General features: G+C 45.3%; 3 protein-coding genes across 4 annotated transcripts; all 3 read left to right on the top strand.

Moving 5' to 3' along the window:
* The first annotated feature begins 919 nt into the window (after window positions 1-919).
* Window positions 920-5,999, top strand: LOC308121464 (G protein-activated inward rectifier potassium channel 3-like). 2 transcript variants are annotated; one of them, XM_080482707.1, is made up of 4 exons: window positions 920-995; window positions 2,873-3,113; window positions 3,829-5,002; window positions 5,417-5,999. In XM_080482707.1, the coding sequence occupies exons 2-4, from the start codon at window positions 2,919-2,921 to the stop codon at window positions 5,611-5,613; spliced, it is 1,566 nt and encodes a 521-aa protein (XP_080338833.1). In that variant the 5' UTR covers window positions 920-995; window positions 2,873-2,918; the 3' UTR covers window positions 5,614-5,999. The 2 variants fall into 2 exon arrangements, with proteins under 2 accessions (XP_080338833.1, XP_080338834.1); XM_080482708.1 differs by lacking the exon at window positions 920-995 and having other exon boundaries at window positions 2,674-3,113.
* A 1,212-nt stretch (window positions 6,000-7,211) lies between these two features.
* On the top strand, window positions 7,212-15,571 carry pom121 (POM121 transmembrane nucleoporin). Its single transcript, XM_080482627.1, has 13 exons — window positions 7,212-7,815; window positions 8,971-9,177; window positions 9,594-9,743; window positions 9,984-10,064; window positions 10,154-10,325; window positions 10,412-10,500; window positions 10,576-10,655; window positions 10,793-10,914; window positions 11,008-11,107; window positions 11,228-11,494; window positions 11,579-13,051; window positions 13,284-13,382; window positions 14,095-15,571. Exons 1-13 carry the CDS (start codon window positions 7,250-7,252, stop codon window positions 14,193-14,195), a joined length of 3,507 nt encoding a protein of 1,168 aa, XP_080338753.1. The 5' UTR covers window positions 7,212-7,249; the 3' UTR covers window positions 14,196-15,571.
* A 751-nt stretch (window positions 15,572-16,322) lies between these two features.
* tbl2 (transducin beta like 2) lies at window positions 16,323-21,478 on the top strand. Its single transcript, XM_080483814.1, has 7 exons — window positions 16,323-16,534; window positions 17,798-17,919; window positions 18,079-18,263; window positions 18,539-18,690; window positions 19,158-19,284; window positions 19,482-19,634; window positions 20,307-21,478. Exons 1-7 carry the CDS (start codon window positions 16,348-16,350, stop codon window positions 20,764-20,766), a joined length of 1,386 nt encoding a protein of 461 aa, XP_080339940.1. The 5' UTR covers window positions 16,323-16,347; the 3' UTR covers window positions 20,767-21,478.
* The last annotated feature ends 68 nt before the right edge of the window (window positions 21,479-21,546 follow it).

The following is a 21,546-nucleotide window of genomic DNA, read 5'->3' as shown; positions in this document are numbered from 1 at the left end:
CGAGACAAACTCCCTGCTACATAACAACGACTTGACGACAAAATACACAGCAAACAAGTTTTTAAAGCGTGACAACAACCATTCTGGTGGTCCCTTTAAATATCGAGAGCGATTGGGTCAAAGGTGAAGGTCTCAGTCAGGAAAAGGTCAAAAACTTATTTTCATCCTGACGAGGTCAGTTTTAGTTTTATTGATGCCAAACCAACGCCAACATGTTCAGTTTTCAATTCCCTATCCTCTGATACACCACATCATGCAGTGATGTCATTACCCTGGCTCGCGGATGGGGGTCAAAGGTCGGGAGGAGGGGGTCACCCGGAAATTGTAAAATGTGTGTACATCAGTGTGAAATAGTGATAACATGAAGCAGTTCAAACGACCATGACAAATGAGCCAAGGAGGGGTGTCGTGGATCAAATAACCTTGTAATCCACTGGTTTCCATGGTGACAAATGTGATGTTGGCGGAGGTATGCGCTCTACCGAGTGCCTGTTCTAGTTATAAAGAGAGTTTATCAACAAATTGATAAAAAAAGTGAGGAATCTTCAGTAAACATTTTGAATTATTTACCATGTTAACGTTTACTGCATGCTGTCACTTTACTTCACGTCTGAAGTAAGGTTGAAAGTAAAGGCTGCAAACACACAGCATAAAACTTGTATAAACAAGTCTTAAGGTCAAATATAAATGAGCCGGTAGTTTCATGTATTCATGTGTAAAGGAGTGAAAAACATGAAGAAATCACCAGAAGACAATCCATCAACTTCACTTTGAATGTCTTCTGTGTCTCTTCTGTGTGAAATGTGGACGCATGTGCAGCACTGCGATTGTGGCGTGAGGTCTGTGCTGCATGTGGATGATGGAGGGGGAGGAGACCAACATCTGGAGGGTCGAAGCAGCAGCAGCTCCGTCGCCCTTCACTCCATCAGAGCGCTGACTTCAGCAAGTTTCACTCTGCGTCCAGATACTTCATCCTACAAAGATGCTTCACAGAGGTATGTGAGGATTTCCTTTTTTAAATGTTCTATATCTAAACTTTGATCAGTGAATATCAGCGTTTCTGTTTTTGTGTAATTTAAGCTGTGATGTTTGGTATTTTAAGGTGTTTTCCCTAAGTTTTCTTTATGTGTCTGTAGTTTCCAAATCATTTTAGAGCCGCTTTTCTTCACCTTTTCTTTCACTGACATCAAATTTAATCATTACGCTAAAAGATAGACAGAATCCAAAATTACATCAAATCTTAAAAGTCCAAACAACAGGCTAGAAAACCACATTCAGTCTGTTGTAACCTTAATAAATGGTAATCAATGTTGACTTTGTACTCAAGGAATAAGAAAATACTAAATATTTACATTGGTTCACCGTTATGAGAGTAACTCCAGGTATTTGGAACTAAACAAAAAGACTGGGATGAGTTCAAATAGTAAATAATGAGACAAACATCTAACACAGCTACATTAAGAATCATTGAATAGAATCTTCTTTACTTGAGTTACAAATTAGCCTTTTTTGCATTTGAAAAAAAGATCTCCTGTTTCCCTGACGATTTAAGTCTAAATCAAAACACATACAGATTTTGTTAATTATTAATATTATCATTATTGTTGACTATCGTGGAAAAATCTTTTCCTGATCTTGAGTGTGTTCGAATCCCAGATGTGGTCAAGTCTACAATGAAAAAGGGGAAATAGCAATAGAAATACTCTTAATGTGTATTAATGCTTCCTGAAAGGTGAGTTTTATAGAAGACAGTCATGCAATTCAACCTACTCCTTTATATTACTTTATGTCACATCTATGATGATTTCACCAACTGATATTTATACGATCACACTGAAGTAATCATAATTGTAGACGATTCTTACTGATGCTCAGATAAGATGATCATATTAATAAATAGAAGGTCAAAGGAGTTGAAGTCTGTATTTTCTAACACTGCTTCGCTTTATGCATCAAGTAGATGCAAACTGTAGTGAAAATGTCACAAAATACTAAACTATACCTCGTTACTTTGTGGAAAAATATAACAGCACCATTCAGTTTTCAGATATTCAGTTTGTGGTGAGGTCACTTTTAACAGAAAGTGAGTTTTTTTTTTTTTTTTCTTCAATCTTTCACATTCTTTTCTGTATCTGATCCAGTGGCGCACGCCACCGTGACAAGAGAGTCCCCGGGTCATTTGGCCACATCTGGACAATACGTCCACTAAGCCTCCAGTCAAATACAGTCGGTAATCTTTTTAAATCCATCGGGTTCTGTGGTGTTTCTCGGATTAATTTTGAGGATTAGCAATAATCCCCCCTTGTGTAGTAAATTGCAGGGTGACTACAAAACACTGATCAGCCCACTTCTGATTGATGAGACCTCGTGACGGAGTGTGAAACACCCTCTGGAAGCAGGACACAAAGTTTTATTGGTTTTTGTCGGAAGATTTTCCTCAATTTCCATTTTGATTCAAGAAGTTCTTGATGCTGCAGACGTCTGCAACACACCTCCAGTAGTAATTACTGGCAGAGGTAAACGTCATCCTGCTGAGTTATGACAAACATCTCAGAGCTCTTTGTTATTCCAGAGAGAAGCAATGACTGATCGAGGGTGAAAAGTTGCAGGTTCAACTCCACCCATGTGCAGAATGTCGAAAAAGGGTGTGTCATGCACGATGCTTGCCAAAGTAATCAAAGGTATCGCTGGAACCCAGAATGAAGAAACTCCACGAGACCATGAGAAAAAGATAACTGACAGATTATTTGCATTTGACCTTAAACTCTTTCATCATGTAACATAAAACTGGCAAAAATTCTCCTCTGAGAGAAACGGGAAGTTACCAAATGACATCTCTCGCCCAATCAAGACGTCATTCTTTGCTCCAAAGCAGAGGCCAGAGGTGGAGAGCGATCCGAGCGGTGAGGATGTGAGCGATGCTCTCCACTGTGATCTGCAGCAGAGAGACGCTGCAGAACTTCCAGTGCAACAGTCACATCAGGAGCCACGTCAGGATCGAGCCTCGCAGGAACTCCATCCCCCCGACCAGGGCGCTCACCGCCAAGCACCTGCTGGCCTACCTGCCCAGACCTCCACCGGAGTCCCGACGCTACGCCCCCTACTCCTACAAGGTACGACCTTTCACCCGTGTGTTGGTCACAGTTCATTGATAGTTTACAAGATGGCCGTGCTTGAAAATGAGGAAAACGCACCACGGCTGTGGTAAAGAGATGATCTGCACATGCAGGAGGAGATGGACAATAACAACAATGGCGGCCTGCATCGAGGCTTTATAGAAGATTTCTTTTAGAAACTGCCCATGCTTAAAATCATTAAAATAATTGTTTGCAATCATTTCATGTCTTTAACTGTTGGAAAAACGTGAACCACACTTACATGTGTGAAGTTATGGCTTGTTGAACTGTATATTGTTTGGTTCATATCAATTCTGAATTTAATTCATTTACTGATTAAATCTGGTTCTTTCTTCGGATCTGATTCTTTATCATGTCAGAAGTTTTCTAAGTGAAACTCTGAAAGGACAATTAAAATTTTTGTTCAATTTCACAGGTCACACTTTTTTACGTCTCGACGTGCTCGTCGTTTAAAGGTCCTCTGATGTGTGTTCTAAAGATCTGTTGTAGCTCCACACAGTCAAAACTCGATCCCACCGAAAAGGAGAATAGGGCAGAAACACAACCCCGAACGAACAGGGACAAATGATGCAAAACTTCTAAATAATTTATAGAGATGTGTGTGTAGATCTTAGTAATTGTATGTGGAATGCATGCTGTACAGTAATCTAGTTGTGAACATTATTTTTTAGTTCTTCATTGTTTCTTCCAGGCTGGGGTTAAATCCATCGTCGTCCCCATGATGATCACAAGGAGACCCCTTCCAATCCACAACTCCAACCACGTCAACATCTCTTCACTCCCGCCGGCTGAGGACGACTCGTCCCCGCAGGCCCAGAGTCCCTGCAGCCAGTCCTCGCAAGGTTTCAAAGCAGCGCCTCCTGAACCGGCGGACGAAACCCCGAAGCGCCAGCGCTCGCGCCGCAGCAGGAACCTCAAGCGCTTCAGCTCCAGGTGGCAGTCCCGGGGCTCCACCTGCAGCGGCAACATTGTCCCCGTCTCCGCCGCGGAGAAACTCCACATCGCCAAAAGCCACAAGAAGCGCTGCAAGCTGCTGGGAGACGAGCCCTCGGTGCACGTCGTCACCAGCAACCAGCGCCAGCGCTACGTCACCAAGGATGGCAAGTGCCAAGTCAATCTGGGACCCATCGCAGACAAGAGTCGCTTCCTCTCCGATATTTTCACCACTCTGGTGGACCTCCCGTACCGGTGGTTCCTGCTCGTCTTCACTGCGTGCTACATCTTCACATGGGTGGTCTTCGGTGGGATCTACTTCCTCGGCGCCTGGTTGCGTGACGACATCGTGCACGTCCACGACCCCGAATGGCTGCCGTGTTTCGAAAATGTGGACAGCTTCCTTTCGGCCCTGCTTCTGTCGCTGGAGAGCCAGCGGACGATCGGCTACGGCTCCAGGATGGTGACGGCCAACTGTCCCGAGGGCACGCTGATCCTGATGGTGCAGTCCATCCTCGGCTCCATCATCGACGCCCTCATGGTCGGCTGCATGTTCGTCAAGATCTCCCGGCCTCAGCAGAGAGCGCAGACGCTCATCTTCAGCAAGCGCTGCGTCGTCTGCGAGCGCGACGGGAAGCTCTGCATGCTCTTCCGCATCGGGGACCTGAGAGAGAGCCACATGGTGGACGCCAAGATCCGGGCCAAGCTGATCAAGTCCAGGCAGACCAAGGAGGGCGAGTTCATCCCGCTGGAGCAGTCGGAGATCAACCTGGGCTACGACACCGGGGGAGACCGGCTGCTCCTGGTGGAGCCGCAGACCATCACACACATCCTCAACGAGAACAGTCCCTTCTGGGGGGTGGGAGCCGAGCGTTTGAAGAGGGAGACGTTTGAGATTATCGTCATCCTGGAAGGCATCGTGGAGGCGTCAGGTTTGTAGTGCTGACATATTCTGACACAGCCAGTTTTCATAATGTGGCAAAACTCTGATGTTTGCTTGATCTTCCTCATGGAATGAAAGTTAGTAATTATGAGGATGCTTAACTCAAAAATTTTATTTTTTTTCAGATATTTGAAAGATTGAACCTGCAAAAATAAGTATTATTGGACGGTAAAAGTAATAGCTTCTTGTCCAGCATTTTTACTTGCGTGAAAGCTAAAACATATTTTCAACTTGCTCTTGAAAAATGTTTGTTATTTGTGTAATATAAAGCAAAATCCTTTTTAAATACTTTTGCAAATGTCTTGTAGAACGGTACCTTGTGGAATGTCTGTCCTAATTAAAATGCTGCTCCGGATTTGAATTTCAAGTGAAGGACGTTATTTCATTCCACCCTGTGCTGCAGGGATGACGTGCCAGGCGAGGACCTCCTACACGCAGGATGAGATCCTGTGGGGCCACCGCTTTGAGTCGTGCATCTCCCTGGAGAAAGGAGCATTTCGTGTGGACTACAGTGCGTTCGACAAAACCTTCGAGGTCCAAATGTCTCTGCTCAGCGCGAAAGAGCGCAGCACAGCAGCTGACCAACAGGCCACGTTCTAGAAAATGAAAACAGATCCCGTGTTGAGAAAACTGTGTAGAATGGCCAAAGATGCTGTGATGTCATTCCACCTTGTAATTAAATATTGAGAAGTTAATGGCTGTGGCCCTCGACTCACCCCCGACTATTACAACTCAGGGCCTTGAAAAATACCTCTAAAATGAATTTATTGTAACCACAGTTTTTCCAGACTTCTTTTTGTACTTTAATATTGATGTCAGAAAATAATCTCTGCTGGTGTGAACAACAATTTCCTGCATATGCTTTCTTTTTTTCCTTATTATGCATTCTTGCATATAACATCTCTTTTATGGTAGAAGATGTTCATGTTTGCAAAAATAAACAAGTTCAGTCTGTCATTTCTGTACAGGCAAGGTGAAATCACCTCAACTCTCCCTCTGTGAATTTATTTTCGACTGTACATCAAGAAATATGTGTCTAAAATCTTAATTTGGAGGGAATATAGGAGATGAATGCAATTAAATGTCCGTGTCTGTGTGTTTGTCCTATGATGAACTGGCTGGATGGATGGGTGGATGGCTGGATGGATGGATGGAGGGATACAATTAAATCTGAAAAAGAGTGTCTGTGAGGAGTTTGCATGTTCTTTGAGAGAAAAGAGCTACATGAAACATAGACTTTACCCTAGTATTTTATTTTATTTTAGTTTTTTTCATTCAATTCATAGATAGATAGATAGATAGATAGATAGATAGATAGATAGATAGATAGATAGATAGATAGATAGATAGATATTCCTTTACTTATCCCACAATGAGGAAATTTAAAGTAGACAGTCAATAAATAGAAGAGTTACAAGAAACGAATATGAAAAATATATAACAAGTATGTAAAACAAAAGTAACTACAACCTGCACTCGGTAGAGCGCAGACCTTCTCCAACGCCACATTTGTTTGCAGGACCGAGTTCGCATCGCTAGCATGTTAGCCTTTAGCTCATATGGATGCTAACTGTTTCTGTCAGGTGTCGCTACATCACAGTGTGAAACACTGAGCAGGGAGCGTCTCCATGGCAACAGATAATGATCTCCGCTTGTATGGAAAATTTTATTCGCAGTTTTTTGTGATTTATTGTGTTAGCCTTTAATGTCCCAAAATTGAAATCGATTGGCCCTTGGATGATGACAACTCATCCAAGGGCCAATCGCCAAGGGCTCATCCCTGAAAATTTTATGCAATTTGGGTGAGTGTGTTTTGTGAAAAGTTGGTAAAATGCATATATACATACATACATACATACATACATACATACATACATACATACATACATACATACATACATACAAACCATAAATACATACACGCAGATGAAAACATAACTCTCTCGGACAACTTTGTTGGTCACCCAACTTTCGTTGGCGAAGCTACAATAAAAATGGATGAATGGCTAGATGAATGAATGGATGGATGGATGGATGGATGGATGGATAATGAATATTTTCGCCCTGTGAGTATCAAAAGATTCAGATTGTAAATGTGATTCTGATACGGATACGGATGTCTGTAGTGTACAAAAACCATCGGTCGGTAGGTGGCGGTGGTGAGCTTTGAAGTTCGAATGAGAACCATGTGTTTCCTCAGAAGAAGAAGAGTTTGAGAAGAACCGCATGATGGGATATGAGAGTGGTGCGGCGGCGCGCTGCTGCCATGTCTCCTAAAGAGAAACATTTACTGCTCCTCTCCGTTTTTACCTTCTTCGCCCTCTCTTTTTACTTCGCCCCTTCAATTTTTTACGCCGCTTTAATCCTCGCAGTGTGCTGCGCTGCCTGTTTCTACTACAGCAGAGAGCCTCTTCCCGCCAGGTTAGGCCAGAATCCCCGGGCTGGGCTGAGCGTCCCCGCCGCGCTCCGGCGTTGGTTTCGGGGTTTCGGGGGGACCGGCGTGCCGGTGGCCGCCGCGGGAAAGACGAAAAGCGGCGGCAGCAGAGCGGAGCACCGGGACGGACAAGGGTTTTCCAGAAACAAAGAAATCGGGATACATCGGAGGGAGGTTCTTCCCCGCAACTCTTTTTATTTCAGCCCCCAGGATTTTCTAATGGGTAGTTACATCGGTAAGCCCGAGAGTCCAACCGCCGAGCCCGGGAGGCCGAGGGCGGTCAGAAACCCCAGAGAGCAGCTTCGGGAGAGGCTCTCCAGACCCAACCATGCGGTCCCCACTCCCATCAGGAGGCTCTCTTTCGCTGGGTATGTTTTTATCCTTTGTGAACATCCAGATTGTAAAGGTTCCGGTTAGTGGAGGGTGTTGATGTTCAGCTAATTCATCCGCTTAACGTTTTAACCGGCTTCAAAGTTGTTACAGTTTGTGTATGTTTACAGTTTGAGGGAATGACAACATTATTAAAGTAGACTTTCTGTCATACAACTCCCCTTTTCTTCATGTATTTATATTTAGAGGCATTTTTAAATCACCTCTGTGGTCAAATGTGAGCGATGGAGAAAGCACGCCAATGGAAAACAATAATTATTACGACTACAGGATAATTCTATAACTTGTGTTTTCTCTACAAGAAAATACCTGTTAACTTAAAAACAGTCCCCTCAATTTTCCTCTTGTTTACCTAGTCCCACATAAGCAGGCACTGACTGAAATATTCCATATATAACATGAAGAAATCGTTAAGAGTGAGTAAAGGAAGCAAATGTGGTTATTAAAATAGAATAAAACGTTTTCCTATCTTTAGTCGGATGTGTCTGTATGTAAAGTCCTGCTTTTTCTTTTTTTGGAGGTATAAATTGGATCAAAAAAGTTAGTTTTCTTTTAGCAAACACTCCATCTATAATAATGTATTACGTTTTTAAGTTAATATTAAAACTTTCTTAACAATAAAGTAAATCCTTTAGTGTTTCTGGACTATTGGTCATTGTAAATAAAAACATCTTATTTTTCCTTTAATACTTCCAAGAAATTATAGTTGGCAAGTCAAGTTTTCTGACAAAACCACAAGTTGATTGTTTTGAGAAAGTCATTGAGGGATGAATCAGATGTGAAAGTTACTGCTGCATTGCCATCTCTTGTTAAACTTTAAGACGTTGTGAATTTAATTTAACATACTGGGATGTTTGTTTTATAAGACTGTTACTCAAGGATTGATACTAGTTATATGGCATGTGGGGAAGAAACTAGGGACACCAAAATGGTTGGCAAATGTGCAAAAAAAATATAAATTTGATCTTTTCTGTTGGACACTAGATGTCTGCTTCATCACGAAAATACCTTTGAGATGAAACCACAACTTTTTAACAGCCATAGAGACGCTTGAAGTCAGAGTGATGGAGATCGTCCACATCTTCGCAAATAGTAACGATACTTCTGCATCGTATTGCTTCCCCTGCCTGCAGGGAGCCTCTGGGAGCAGTGGCCCGGTTCACCGTCACCCCGCAGCGCCACTATCCCCTGCAGCAGCCGGGGGTGTCGTCTGTGGGAGTACTGCCTCCCGTCAAGTGGGACGGATTCAAAAAGAAAAACATCCTCAGTCCTCGTAACTCCTCGGCGGCCCTCAGCCCGGTCACGGTGAAGATTGCCAGGCCGGACCACAGCACCCCCAGGTATTTGGTCCTGTGCTTCCCTGCTACCTGCCGCAGCTGTTATCAAGTCGGACTGTGAACAGAGCACACAGTAAATGTTGAGCCGTCTCAATCATGTTGGAAACCTACCAAACGTAAAAGTGGCGCTGAACGGGTGAGACGCAGAAACAAGGGAGCTTCTGTTGATCCGTGAGAGACGCTGTTTGTACAGCAATATTAAAGGCTGTGTTATGTCCTCTTTGGATGGTTTCACCACTGTAATAGCATCTTGTCATTGCAGTTATAAAATCTCTGCACAAGATTTCACTGCGTCTCTTCAGTCGAATCCTGAAGCTGTACAACCTCTTTCATATTCCCAAACAAAATGTCTATATCTAAAAAGTCTATATATGTTGTTTTTAAGTAAATCTGTTCCGTTTCTTTTGTCCGTCCTCCAGCATGGACCAACTGAGCTGTACGGGACTCTCCAGGGCCCCTGCTGATCCGTGCTCCAGAGAGAGTGTCCTCAGGGTGTTGAGGGAAAGCCGCAAGAGAGAAGTGGAGGAGGATGACAGGAGCTTTGTGGCTGATCAGAGAAGCAAACGAAGGTTTGAAACTGAAACAAACTCTGATGAGCTGCAAACGCACACATTTTGTTTTTACTTTGAGACATGCTTTAGTGACAGGATTTTAGATGCATCAGGTTTCGGGCAGACATTTTCATATAAAAGAATAATTTGGTGCCAGAATTGCTAACAGAGGGCTTTCTACCACCATCGAATTGATTCATTGATTCATTGATTCGGCACAATGACAGGTGTGATTTTTCTTAATTTTCACGTGTGAAGGCGTAACGACAGCGGAGGAAGTACCCACTCTGCTTTTGAGCCTCTACTGTCCAACGGGATTCCGTCACAGCTATTCCCTAAGTAAGTTGTTAACCTCACACAGTCACATTAGTCTAGTGTGACTGAGCGAGTGTGAACACGTATTTATTAAAAAAATAAATGCATTGCAGACCAGGAAACCTGAAACGAGGGATGACCTCACTGGCGGAGGAGTCCATCATAAAGAGGTCTCGCACCTCCTCCATCAGCTCTGGAAGTGGCGCCCACGCCCCCAGAGGAGCCCTGGGATCCAGGAGGAATGCCATCCAAAGCTCCTACAGCTCCTCTCTGGGCCTCGGCCAGGTAACGGCGAGCGGCAGCAGCAGGTCGGTGTGCGTGTCCCCGTGGAGGTGACGTCATGTGACGAAGCTTTCTGTTTGACTTGACAGTGGAAGAGACCGTCGGCGCCCAGCTCCCCTCTGTCCAGCCCCGGTTCGTCTCGCTGTCAGACTCCGGAGGGTTCCTCCAAAAGACCCCGGTATGACTCTGCCGCTGGACAGTCGGCAACATTTCACCGGGTGTTACAGTTTATAACAGGCTGTGTTATTTGCAGAGAGGATGACGGTCAGTCTCCCAGCTCAGCATCCTCGGTGAGGTCGGACCACACAGCCTCCGACAAGACTCCCGTTACCTGTAAGTCTCATCGGTTTATCAGATTATTGTGTAATTACTTCAGCTTCTATGGATTTGACTCGGAATAGAAACAGAATTTTGCTTGGAGTTTTCAATCGGTTGTATTTTTATTTGGCCCCACTGTCACTACGTTGCAGCCAAACTGACTCCAGTCGTCAAAGTCCCAGTTGTTCCCTCGTCAACCTCTGCTGGTAGTAGTGGGAAGAGGAAGAGGAAGATCCCCTTAGTGTCCAGCCACCGGGACGATCAGATCTCTCTGGTGAGGAGTGCTGCAGCGTCGGGCTCGGACCACTCCTGTGTTTACATGTAGATTCCTCAACTTCAATTTCTTGCTTGCGATTTCTCTCTGCAGCCTCCACCTCCTGAGCTGGGCTACACCATCACTGTGAAAGATCTGGATGAAGAGAAGAAGGCCGGCATCAGTAAAATCCAGAAGGTTCTGGAGACGCCCGGTGAGTAGAGGCTGTGTAACCAACAACTAATAGAGATTTCAAAATACATAAAGCTTTTCTATTGAGGTGAATTAAAGGCTGAGCTCAGAATGACCCGTATCTGGATTTCTTTTCAATTAGCTCCAGAGCCAGAGAAGTCTCTTTCTCCTCCACCTACCACATCCACCCTGGCCACCGCCTTCTCCACCTCCTCTACCACCACCCTGAGCAGCCTCCTCGCAGCTCCCCTCCCTAAAACCTCGACTTCAGCCATCCCAGTTATCAACCTGGATCCCAGCCCTGGCAGCAGCAGCTCCTCTTCTGCAGCCTCCAACCCTCTGCTGGAGGCTCTAAAGATGAAGATCAGCACGCCTGCGAGCTCCATCCCCTCTGCCAGCGCCACTACAGGTGTGACCACTGAATCCACACCGACATCATCCCGTATGTTTGTGGTTTTTGGTTTCTAACATGTTTTCCTCTCCATATGTGCAGTCTCTGCATCAACTGCACTGACACAACTTGGCACCTCCACCCTGAACCCCTCAAGCACAGCTAACAGCGCGCAGCCTCCTCCTGCCTACCAGTCGACCCCTGCAGGTGTGGAGAAGCCTTTGGCCTTTGCTCAGGTGCTGAGTCAGGCCTCTAAAGCTGCCGGCAGCAGCCCAGCATCAGCTGCTTTGAGCCTGTTTGGGCTCACCAATCAGATTAACACACCCGCTGCGTCTTCAGCCTCAAACCCCGTCACTACAACAGCTAACACCACCACCAGCAGCACCAACCCTCTGCTGGCTTCAGGCTTCAAGCCCATCTTCTCTGTCAACACCACCTCCTCTTCTTCAACGACTCCCGCTTCAGAAAGCACACCATCTGCACCAAACTTCAAGCCCATCTTTGGCGATGCGCCTGCAGCGACAACATTTGGTCAACCCTCATCTTTTACAAGCGCCAACCCCGTGTCTACAGTCTCCGCAAGTACCACAGCCTCTGTGTTCGGTGGATCCACCAGCAGCAGCACAGTCGCACCCTCTCCCTTCGCTGGTCTGACAAACGCCGTCACTAATACAACCTCCGCGGGCTCCGTCGCCACCACGCAGCCCGCAGCACAGCCTGCTGTCAAGTCGCTGTTTGGAAACTGGTCCGCACCGTCAACAACAAGCAACAGTGCGGCGGTGCAAGCTCCAAGTACAGGCAGCACGTTTCAGTTTGGAGCTGCTCCCACCACCACCTCCGCCGCTCCAGCCGCTGCCCCGGCTGCTGCCACCACGTCCTCCAGCCAGGCGCCCTTCTCGTTCGGTAGCACGCAGCCGGACCCGCAGGCCGCCACGCAGAAGGTGTTTTCATTTGGCCAGACACCAGCCACCGCCAACACGACCACTGCTTCGTTCGGAGGCTTCGCCATGGCCAGCTCGGGCTCCAACACCACCACCGCCGCTGCCGCCACCACCACCACTCAGTCCACGTTCGCCTTTGGAAAGGCGACGTTTGAAGCTCCGTCAACATTTGGCTCCACGGCGCCGCAGCCCAAACCGTTCACCTTTGGAAACAGCGGGGCGTCACCCGCACCTGCGTCTAACCCCGCCCCCGCCTCCACTGCTGCCCCGTTCACCTTCGGATCAACTGGTGCCACCACGGCGACCACCTTCGGGACCCCAGCTAAGCCAACCTTCGGGGCCGCGTCCACTGGCTTTGCGTTCGGCGGCTCCACGGCTCCCTCCGCTGCACCGGCGGCACCACCTAGCTTTGGTGCAGCAACGCAGGCGCCGAGCGCCTCCTCTTCCACCTTCGCATTCGGCGGTGGCGCTCCTCAGCCGAACCCAGCCGGCCCTCCTCAGCCGGCCGCTGGCGGGTTCAACTTTGGCGGCGCCATGCCATGCCCTCAGTTTGGAACGCCGGTTTCCAACAGTTCTGCTCCACAGATGGGAAACTTCAACTTCGGGGCCGCTGCTGCTGAAAAACCTGCTTTTGGTGAGTGAATGAGTCTTTTGATTTGCTTGTTTATCACTTAAAACCAGAAGATCTTGACGGAGAGATCTGTAAAGAAACAGCAGATGTAGTTTGGAATTTCATCCCTGATCGATGGACAATGACAGACAATCTTTTGTTAGAAACTAATCTGATGTCAAGATTTCCATGTGAGGCAGGTTAGAGTTAATAAACCTTGTGTTTGTCTGAGTTAAGTGTTGCTGTGTTGTTTCAGGGACGTCGACGCCGTCCTTCGGTCAGGCTTCTCCTGCGGGTCCAATTCCCTTTGGAAATCCCGGAGCTCCAATCCAAGGCTTCAACGCTGCTCCCTTCGGTAGGCCATCCATTCTGCTTTTTTTATTGTGTCTAGTAAATAATCTGGAGAAGGTAAAATACCGAATGACTGGAATATTTATCACTGTGAGGCTGCAGTGGAAATCCATGAATTCAAGTTGGTGTTTGTGGATTAATGATGGGAGTGTTGGTTTTTCTCTCTTGGCTGTGTCGCCACAAACAGACTCAGTCTTGTATGTTAATGCTCCTTTTTCCTAATTTGTTCTGGAACTTAGACAAAAAAATGTGAACACTGCTGCCTCAGTGACTTCTTCAAGTCCAATAACATCCATCAATAACTTTTTAATATTTGTTTTGAACTTTTTCTTTCTAATTAATGTATTTATGTGATAGATTTGTTTTGACTTTTCACCTTGAGGTTTCTTTTAGATATACTAGTGAACCTAACTTCAATTTTACTGACCTGAATCCACCTTTTGTAGTGGAACAACTGTAGATTGAAAGTTTTTAACTGCACCCTAAAGCAGCACCAGACCACCAAACACTCAAAGTTCATCCTCAGAGAAAAGCTTGAATTTGAAGGAGATAAAGTTACAGCCATTAAAACAAAATTAAAAAAGGACACACACACACACTGGCTGTACCGCTGCATTTGTGGCTTTTCGAAACTGAAACCTCCAGTGGAGGTCAAGTATTCAGCATTCAGATAGAATAGTTTTCCTTCATACTAACATCTTGGTTTTAATCACCAGGGTCTCCGGCGGCGCCCTCCTTCTCTATCGGAGCCGGGTCGAAGCCGTCCGGAGCCCGTCAGCGGCTGCAGGCGCGGCGGCAACACAACAGGAAGAAGTAGCCTGCTGCCCGCGGCCTCGCGCTGCTTTGCTCCGAGGACTTAAGCCGTCGCTGCTAAAGCTAATCTGGCTAACATCACTCTGCTCCAAGCCCAACAAACTCACCCCACCACCACTTCCAACCAAGCCTCCACCCCCGCACCCTCAGCCCCCACCCCCGCTCCCCGCTCCGGTGGGTCGAGCTGGCCCCGGAGCGTCGCGTCTGTGGACGAGTTGATGCGGCTACGTGACCCGGCCAGGGGAATGTCGCAGCGACGACGTTGCTGTACTTGAAGAAAGAGAAGAGACGGTTGGATTCTGAACAGAAGCATATCCAAAGTCCTCTGTCCTCGCACCGGACCTGGACGCTCCCATCGCCTCATCTTAAGGAGAAAGCCGAGTCAGACAGAGACACGGAGCCTCGGCTCAAACCTTTTATTTTTCTACGTGAAGCGGTTTGTACTTAGAAAACATTCGAACGCTTTCTCCGAATGAGTCTGAGCAGAGTGAAATCCACAGCTGATTCAGACGAAGGACACGAAGGCCACAGCGTTAAAAGTTACAAGACGTTTGCATTTAAATTATTTTTGTAATAGGCTCTCTGACCCTGAACATGAATGACGTGATTCTACACTTCAAGGGCAACTTAGTGTCTTAATGTAGTTTGTGTGCAGATCCTTTTGTTATTGTTTCATACTCCGTCATTGTAAGCATTCCCTGAGTCCTCCTGTGGATGGCCTTTTTCTTTTCTTTTTTTTCTTTTTTCGTTTAGTTCTGGTTTTTTTCCAACACTGATGTAATTAGCAGATCAGAATGAGATGAGGATGACTACTCTTAACACGCGCTGACAAACCAAAGCCAACTCAACGGCATGTCTGTGAAATGAATCTGTGATCTTTTGTTGTCATCTTTTAAATCCTGATGTGTGTGTGTGTGTATTTTTGTGCCAGACTACCTCTTTACTTCCAGGCACTGAATATCTGATAATATACTCTAAATGAATGGAGATTCTTTCAGCTACTGGTAATACTGACCCATATACACACATGGTGATTTTAATATCCGCACAACACAATTCCCTCATTCAGAACCACCACTGCTGCAGTAGATTAGGCCACCACACAAAAGTATCAGAAACTCCAACTGTAATCCTTGATCTGCTGGATGCAGAAATTCCACAGCAAAGAAGGGATTTCATTTGTTTTTTTATGTCTTTTACTTGCACCATGATTTGAGCCTTTTTTTCCTCATGTTGTCAACACAACAATAATTCATTTGCTGGCTGTTTTATTAAAACTGGTCACTGTTCTCAGTAATACTCGCCCGTTCTTGTGAAAAATGGGCATCTTTTCGATGGTCGATTTTGAATGAATAAAAACTGAGCTTTGGATGTGAGAACAAAAACCCTTTCAGATCTGATATCATTTACTTAGTTTTTTGCTCCTTGTTTTCAGAGTGCTGCAATTATTTAGTATTCTGGAATCTTTTTGTGTTGAGTCATGCTTGCATGTTCTCCATGTGTAAGCGGGATTCCTCTGCTTCCTAAAACAGTCTAGAAACATACATTTGAGGTTAGATGGTGACTAAATAGCCCTGAGGTGTGTGTTAAAAGTGACAGTATACTCTTACTACAGTTGGTTAACAAGATATTTTTGCTTTAAAAAAAAAAGCAATATGTAAACACTTTAGAGAAGTTAGACTGTAACAGAAGAGGAAAATGAATTAGATGTATTTTATCATGTGTTTCACACAAACATTTACTATTATCTGTGTTGGAATACATTAATCCAACAGACACTAATGATTGATAAGCATATATAATAATGATAGAATAGAAAAGCTTTAGGGGAAATTCTTTATTTAATCATTTTACCCATGTTGAGTTCACCGCGCCATACCACTAGGTGGCAGTATATGATGTTTTAAGAGATTGTGGTGCATTGACAGATCATCGGACAAAAGGAAATAAGTAAGAGAACTACGAAGATGTCCCACGTTGTACGAACGTTAATCAGCAAGTGTGAACGATTTTCAAGCAAAAATAATTTACAGGTAAATTTCACTTTTGGTTGATGTTCAAACAGCGACTTTGCTAATTTTGGCCGTTCGTATTTACGATTTCATCCGCGGTTCACGAACGCAGCACTCCTCGAATGCCGCCGATGCGCATGCGCAATGTTCCGGCGTCGTGCAGTGGACATTGGCGTTGTAAAGTACGTGGCAGAAAGCTTCAGCATGGACTTTACCGCTCTGGTTGCTTTGACTCTTTTACTGGGAGCGCTGGTCGCGCTCGTGGCGCTGGCAGTGGGCAAACGGAAAGAGGAGATACGGGAAGAGACGGAGCAGGCGGCGGAGTTTGCCGGTGAGAGCCCGCAACGTGCTAACGTAACTCTCTAGCTAGCTGGTGGAGCGGTGGTGTCGGTTTACCGGCGGCTCCCACTCTGAAGACATTCATTCATTCAGTTCACGTGCACAAGAGGTCCATCAAAGTTCTCCCTCATCTTTACTAACGTGAAACTGCGCTTTAAAAGTTTTAACTCTCGCTGACCAATAGGAGCGCAGCTTATTGTCGCGTCATCACCTGTTTTATTACCTTTGATTAGAGAAGTTCATTCACCTGCTGTTGTCCTGACAACGCCGATCCTGATGGGTAGCAATTATTCATGCTTGAAGAAGAAAAATCAAAGACTTCGTGATTAATCTGTCACTGATTCACTTGATTAATCGATCCCTTACTGAGCTATATAAATACAACTAATTTAATCAGCGTTTCCTTCAGCTTAATATCCATCCTATGATGTCCTGATGTTGAAGAGGACATTATTTTATACAAAATGCAATGTTGACTAACATCTTGGGTAAATGTAATGTGATTCCTCCATGTTTAGCTCAGACAGCCCCATCCCTGTAAAAGATAGGTTCATGCCAACAGGGTGAGTTTGAGAAAACATACATAATGCAACGACTACAGGGGACTTTGTTTGGGGGACATGTCACATTATTTTAAAACAAAGTGTCATTAAAATTGGCTTTATGTTGAGATTGTAATCATTTCCATCACATATACTCTGCGCCACAGCAAATACAATTTTTAAAGTTCAAATTTAAAGGTTATTATGGCACTATTTTACCAGTCTGGCCCACTCAAGATGACATTGGGTTGTATGTAGCTGATGAACTAAAAAGTGTTTGACACCCCTGCTCTAAATGAAGGAATAGATAGATAACGAGGATTGATTGTGAGCGGAAGAAGAGTCAAATGCACTGACTACTGTTATTGACGTCTGATTAAAATTGGGAACTCATTCGTAAGAATTTCAGTTTGACTTGAATATGAGGCCCATCATCACCGTGTTATTGTAGTTGATTTAATGATTCCATCCTTATCGTTAAATCTGAGGCATAATTATTTGTCATTTTAGCTTTACAATTAATGTTCTTGCCACAAAAGAAACATGTATTCAGTCAATAAGGTCAAAAACATAAAAACTAAACAATTTTTTTCAAGTAATTGATTTTAATCAGTCGATGAAGAGAAAAACAGACACATTAATTGGAGGGTCAATGTTCCAGTGTAAACAATCATGATGTGGTTTTTATTTAAATGTTTTTGTTTGTGTTTCAGTTGATGGAAACATTGTGAAGGGCCCTGCATCAAAGAAGCAGAAGCAGGAGAAGCAGCGTGTCCGTAAAGATAAACCTTCACAGCACACGTTCAGCCATCCACTGCTGGCGTCTTCACTGAAGGTAAACTCTGCGGGCCGTAATGACACGAAGGCGCCTGGTAGAACGGCTTATTAATCCAAAAACATTCACAGTGTTGAACATTTCTGAAAGTTCTCAGTATTGACGCCTTGTTTATTCGTTTTTTGAGCCTGTTCGAATCCGTTTCCGTGTGTTTTTCAGAGCCACAGTGGGAATGTGACGTGTCTGGATTTCAGCAGTAACGGGAAATACCTGGCGTCCTGCGCGGACGACCGCACCGTCCGGATCTGGAGCACCAAAGACTTCCTGGACCGGGAGCACAAGTGTCTCCGGGCCAACGTGGAGCTCGATCACGCCACGCTGGTGCGCTTCAGTCCAGACTCCAGGTAAATAAATACATATAATGTATGTTGTTAATTCCCGTGGGCTCACCAGCCGCAGGAAAAGTTCTTAATCGGTGCAATGAGATCTGGGTGACGGTGCTCAGACTGCCACCCCAACGACCCGGAAACGGATAAGCGGGAGAAAATGGATGGATGGATGTTGTTAATTTAGAGGCTCACTGAGCTTCTGTCATATTTTACATCACCAGTGTTCTGAACTGAGCGTAACTTATCGTGAATTCATTTTAAAGCACAGAAATCCCTCTTTTCCCCCGCAGGGCGTTCATCACGTGGTTGGCTAACGGAGACACCATTCGAATCTTCAAAATGGTCAAGAAGGACGACGGCACTTTCGCCTTCAAAGCCGCAGCGGAGGATTTCCCGCAGAAGCACAAAGCTCCCATCCTCAACATCGGCATCGCAGAAACAGGTACAGAGCTCTTCAGTGTCTCCACATCGTGTCACCTTCTTTAATATTAGCTTTGTCTGTTGAAAACCACTCAATGTGGTGTGATGGGAATGAAAGTGGCATCCACTGGTGCATGCCTTAAAAGAAATAACAGACATTATTTAACTTCTACAGTCATAGCTGCAGATTATAATGAAATTAAAAAACACATCTGCCTTGCATGAGGATAGTTTAGCTTATCGATGTCTATTGATCCCAACAGAAAAACATGAGAAAGTCGCGTAGTCAATCAAAAATGATGACTTCATCAAAGCATGTGTGGCATTAACACTGATGGGATCAGCTCAAGCCCTGTGAGGGGGATTTAAGTCCTAATGTAACAGAAGTTTTTCTTGAAACTGATTTCTGCCAGTAGAGAGAAAATCATATTTGGGGTCGGTGTCCTTGTTATCTTCCTCTAAATCTCATGTTGTGTTTTTCGTCTGCAGGAAAGTTCATCATGAGCGCATCAACCGACACCAGCATCCACGTCTGGGACCTGAAAGGAGACGTGCTGGCGTCGATCAACACCAACCAGATGACCAATTCTTACGCTTCCATCTCTCCGTGTGGCAGGTCGGTCCCACTTCCGCCTCACTGCTGAATAAACCTGGAATAAAGCCGACAAATCAAACTTCATTTGATTTCACCGGGCTGGAAGCACATGCAGACAAGTTTGCATGCCGGCTTTTATTTTACTTAAATACTTGTTTGAAATACAGTTACATTACTCATGCAGAGCTGTGTCTGTGTGTGTCTGTGCGTGCGCTCAGGTTTGTGGCGTCTTGTGGCTTCACTCCCGACGTGAAGGTCTGGGAAGTTTGCTTCGGGAAAGGAGGAGAGTTCAGAGAGGTGACGCGAGCCTTTGACCTGAAGGGCCACTCTGCAGGAGTTCATTCGTTCGCCTTCTCCAACGACTCTCACAGGTAACCCAGGCCTCGTTACGGCGGATCTACCTGAGACACACACATTTGATTTGATATAAAAGCTCAGAAGGGGAGGACATGATTCCGAGCTGAGCAATGAACTGATCAGTTTCATATAGTTTGATAAAACAGGCTAATCTGAGACATTTAGAAGTTTGTATTGCCGCAGTTTAAGATCTCATGTGGCGTATCTTGTTGCTCCTGTTTATTCAGTATTTTGAAGTCAAGCACTTAAAATCCAACGTAAAACTTGCACATTTTATTTTTACTCGTTGATTAAGATATAGTTTTTCGGAGATGTAGAGTTGCTCACATTTTTACTGACGTCTGTTAGTTTTGGTATTTTGCTTCATAATATGAGCAGTAATAATCTATAATTATTGCCTTGTTCCCTGTATTCACACCATTATCACTCTAATTTCATTTATTTGTTTCATTCAAAAGTAATTTAAAAAAAAACTCCCCACAACAAAACTTGCTTTCCGACACAGTCTGAATGAAAAGGAGCAGAAGAGAAGATCAGTCTTATGACATCTGCCCCTTTGTTACCTTCCAATCAGTTTACGTCAGTCTATTATCTCACGTGTATCCTTGTCAATACCCAGCAGAAGTCTAAAACACACAGAGGTTTCATCTTCTTCCTGACTTCCTCTCTCTGCTTGTCCCCGTCAGAATGGTTACCGTCTCCAAAGACGGCACGTGGAAGCTGTGGAACACCGACGTGGAGTACAAGAAGCAGCAGGACCCCTACCTGCTGAAGACCGTCCCCTGCTCGTCCTCCGAAGGCAGCCGGGTCGCCCTGTCCCCGGACGGCCGGGTGCTGGCTGTCAGCGACGGCCGCAACGTGGCGATGTACGACGCCACCAGCGGCCGACTGGAAGAGAAGCTGCACGGCGTCCACAGCACCGAGATCACCGACCTCAGATTTGACATTAACGGGCGCTTCCTGGTGTGCAGCGGCGACAAGGCCATCAGGGTGTTTCACAACGCGCCGGGGTACCGGGCGGCCATCAGGGACATGCAGGACATGCTGAAGAAGGCTCAGAACGAGGCCATGAAGCAGAGACTGCAGCAGCAGATCAAAGAGGCTCAGAGCGCTCTGGACGCGGTGCTCGCTGCTCCCAGCGACTAAAACTCTCACAGCTTCAGCCTCGGACTGATAGTCTTTTTATTGTCCTGCAGTGTCGACTCTCTCTGTCGCTCGGTGGTCTGGACGGAGAAAAGATCTGAAACGCATGCCGTTTGAATAAAGAATAACTTTTTATGGAGTGGTCACATGGTATGAATTTGATTTTCAGTTCTTTCCTAAGATATTATAGGATATACAACAAATGTACAGAAAACCAGTGATGACTGCTGGAATCAACAAAAAGAGAAAAAAGGGTGAATAAACCCAACGATTGCAGTAAACCTCACGGACTGAAACGAGCCGGAGCCTGTCGGGTTTTGTTCAGTCGATTGCAGTAAGTTTATTGAGCTGCTTTTAACCCTGAGAAAGATCATTTATGAATGGCCCTTCAGGAACAATAAGCATAAACACTTCCCTCCAAAAGTGTGCCACAGGGGGGCGCTGTCAGAAGGTGTGAATAGTTCCAGGGACCTTGGGGTCAAATAAGTTCACAACCCTCTAACTCTAACAAGTCTAGCAAGAGGAAAGAATATCTGATGGGGAGGACAGTGGCTCGCTTCCATTGAGCTGCTTCAGCTTCAATGTGGTTCCTGCCTGTGACGGTGTCACTAATCAGTTAAGGTCTTAAGTTTTCATACATGGATGCGAAAATTCCACATTTGTTTCGATGTGTCAAATAAACAAACCTAAATACAGTCAGGCTGGGAATTAACCTAAAACTTCTGCAGTTTGTTATTGTTAACATCTGTTCTGTTTTTAAACCTGGACCTGCAGTGAGCGGGT

The sequence above is a fragment of the Lipophrys pholis genome, assembly GCF_963383615.2.
Source record: "Lipophrys pholis genome assembly, chromosome: 16".
Lineage (NCBI taxonomy): Eukaryota > Metazoa > Chordata > Actinopteri > Blenniiformes > Blenniidae > Lipophrys > Lipophrys pholis.
The sequence above is the reverse complement of the archived record's forward strand: the minus strand, read 5'-3'. Positions and strand labels throughout refer to the sequence as shown.

What these genes read in the sequence shown, in the direction of transcription:
- pom121 (XM_080482627.1), top strand. Translation starts at nt 7,250, where the DNA reads ATGAGAGTGGTGCGGCGGCGCGCTGCTGCCATGTCTCCTAAAGAGAAA. An exon ending in GGTTCCTCCAAAAGACCCCG is followed by an intron (nt 10,501 to 10,575) that starts GTATGACTCTGC and finishes TGTTATTTGCAG; the next exon opens with AGAGGATGACGGTCAGTCTC. An exon ending in CGACAAGACTCCCGTTACCT is followed by an intron (nt 10,656 to 10,792) that starts GTAAGTCTCATC and finishes ACTACGTTGCAG; the next exon opens with CCAAACTGACTCCAGTCGTC.
- LOC308121464 (XM_080482707.1), top strand. Translation starts at nt 2,919, where the DNA reads ATGCTCTCCACTGTGATCTGCAGCAGAGAGACGCTGCAGAACTTCCAG. An exon ending in ACGCCCCCTACTCCTACAAG is followed by an intron (nt 3,114 to 3,828) that starts GTACGACCTTTC and finishes TGTTTCTTCCAG; the next exon opens with GCTGGGGTTAAATCCATCGT. An exon ending in AGGCATCGTGGAGGCGTCAG is followed by an intron (nt 5,003 to 5,416) that starts GTTTGTAGTGCT and finishes CCTGTGCTGCAG; the next exon opens with GGATGACGTGCCAGGCGAGG.
- tbl2 (XM_080483814.1), top strand. Translation starts at nt 16,348, where the DNA reads ATGTTCCGGCGTCGTGCAGTGGACATTGGCGTTGTAAAGTACGTGGCA. An exon ending in GCAGGCGGCGGAGTTTGCCG is followed by an intron (nt 16,535 to 17,797) that starts GTGAGAGCCCGC and finishes TTTGTGTTTCAG; the next exon opens with TTGATGGAAACATTGTGAAG. An exon ending in TCCATCTCTCCGTGTGGCAG is followed by an intron (nt 19,285 to 19,481) that starts GTCGGTCCCACT and finishes GCGTGCGCTCAG; the next exon opens with GTTTGTGGCGTCTTGTGGCT.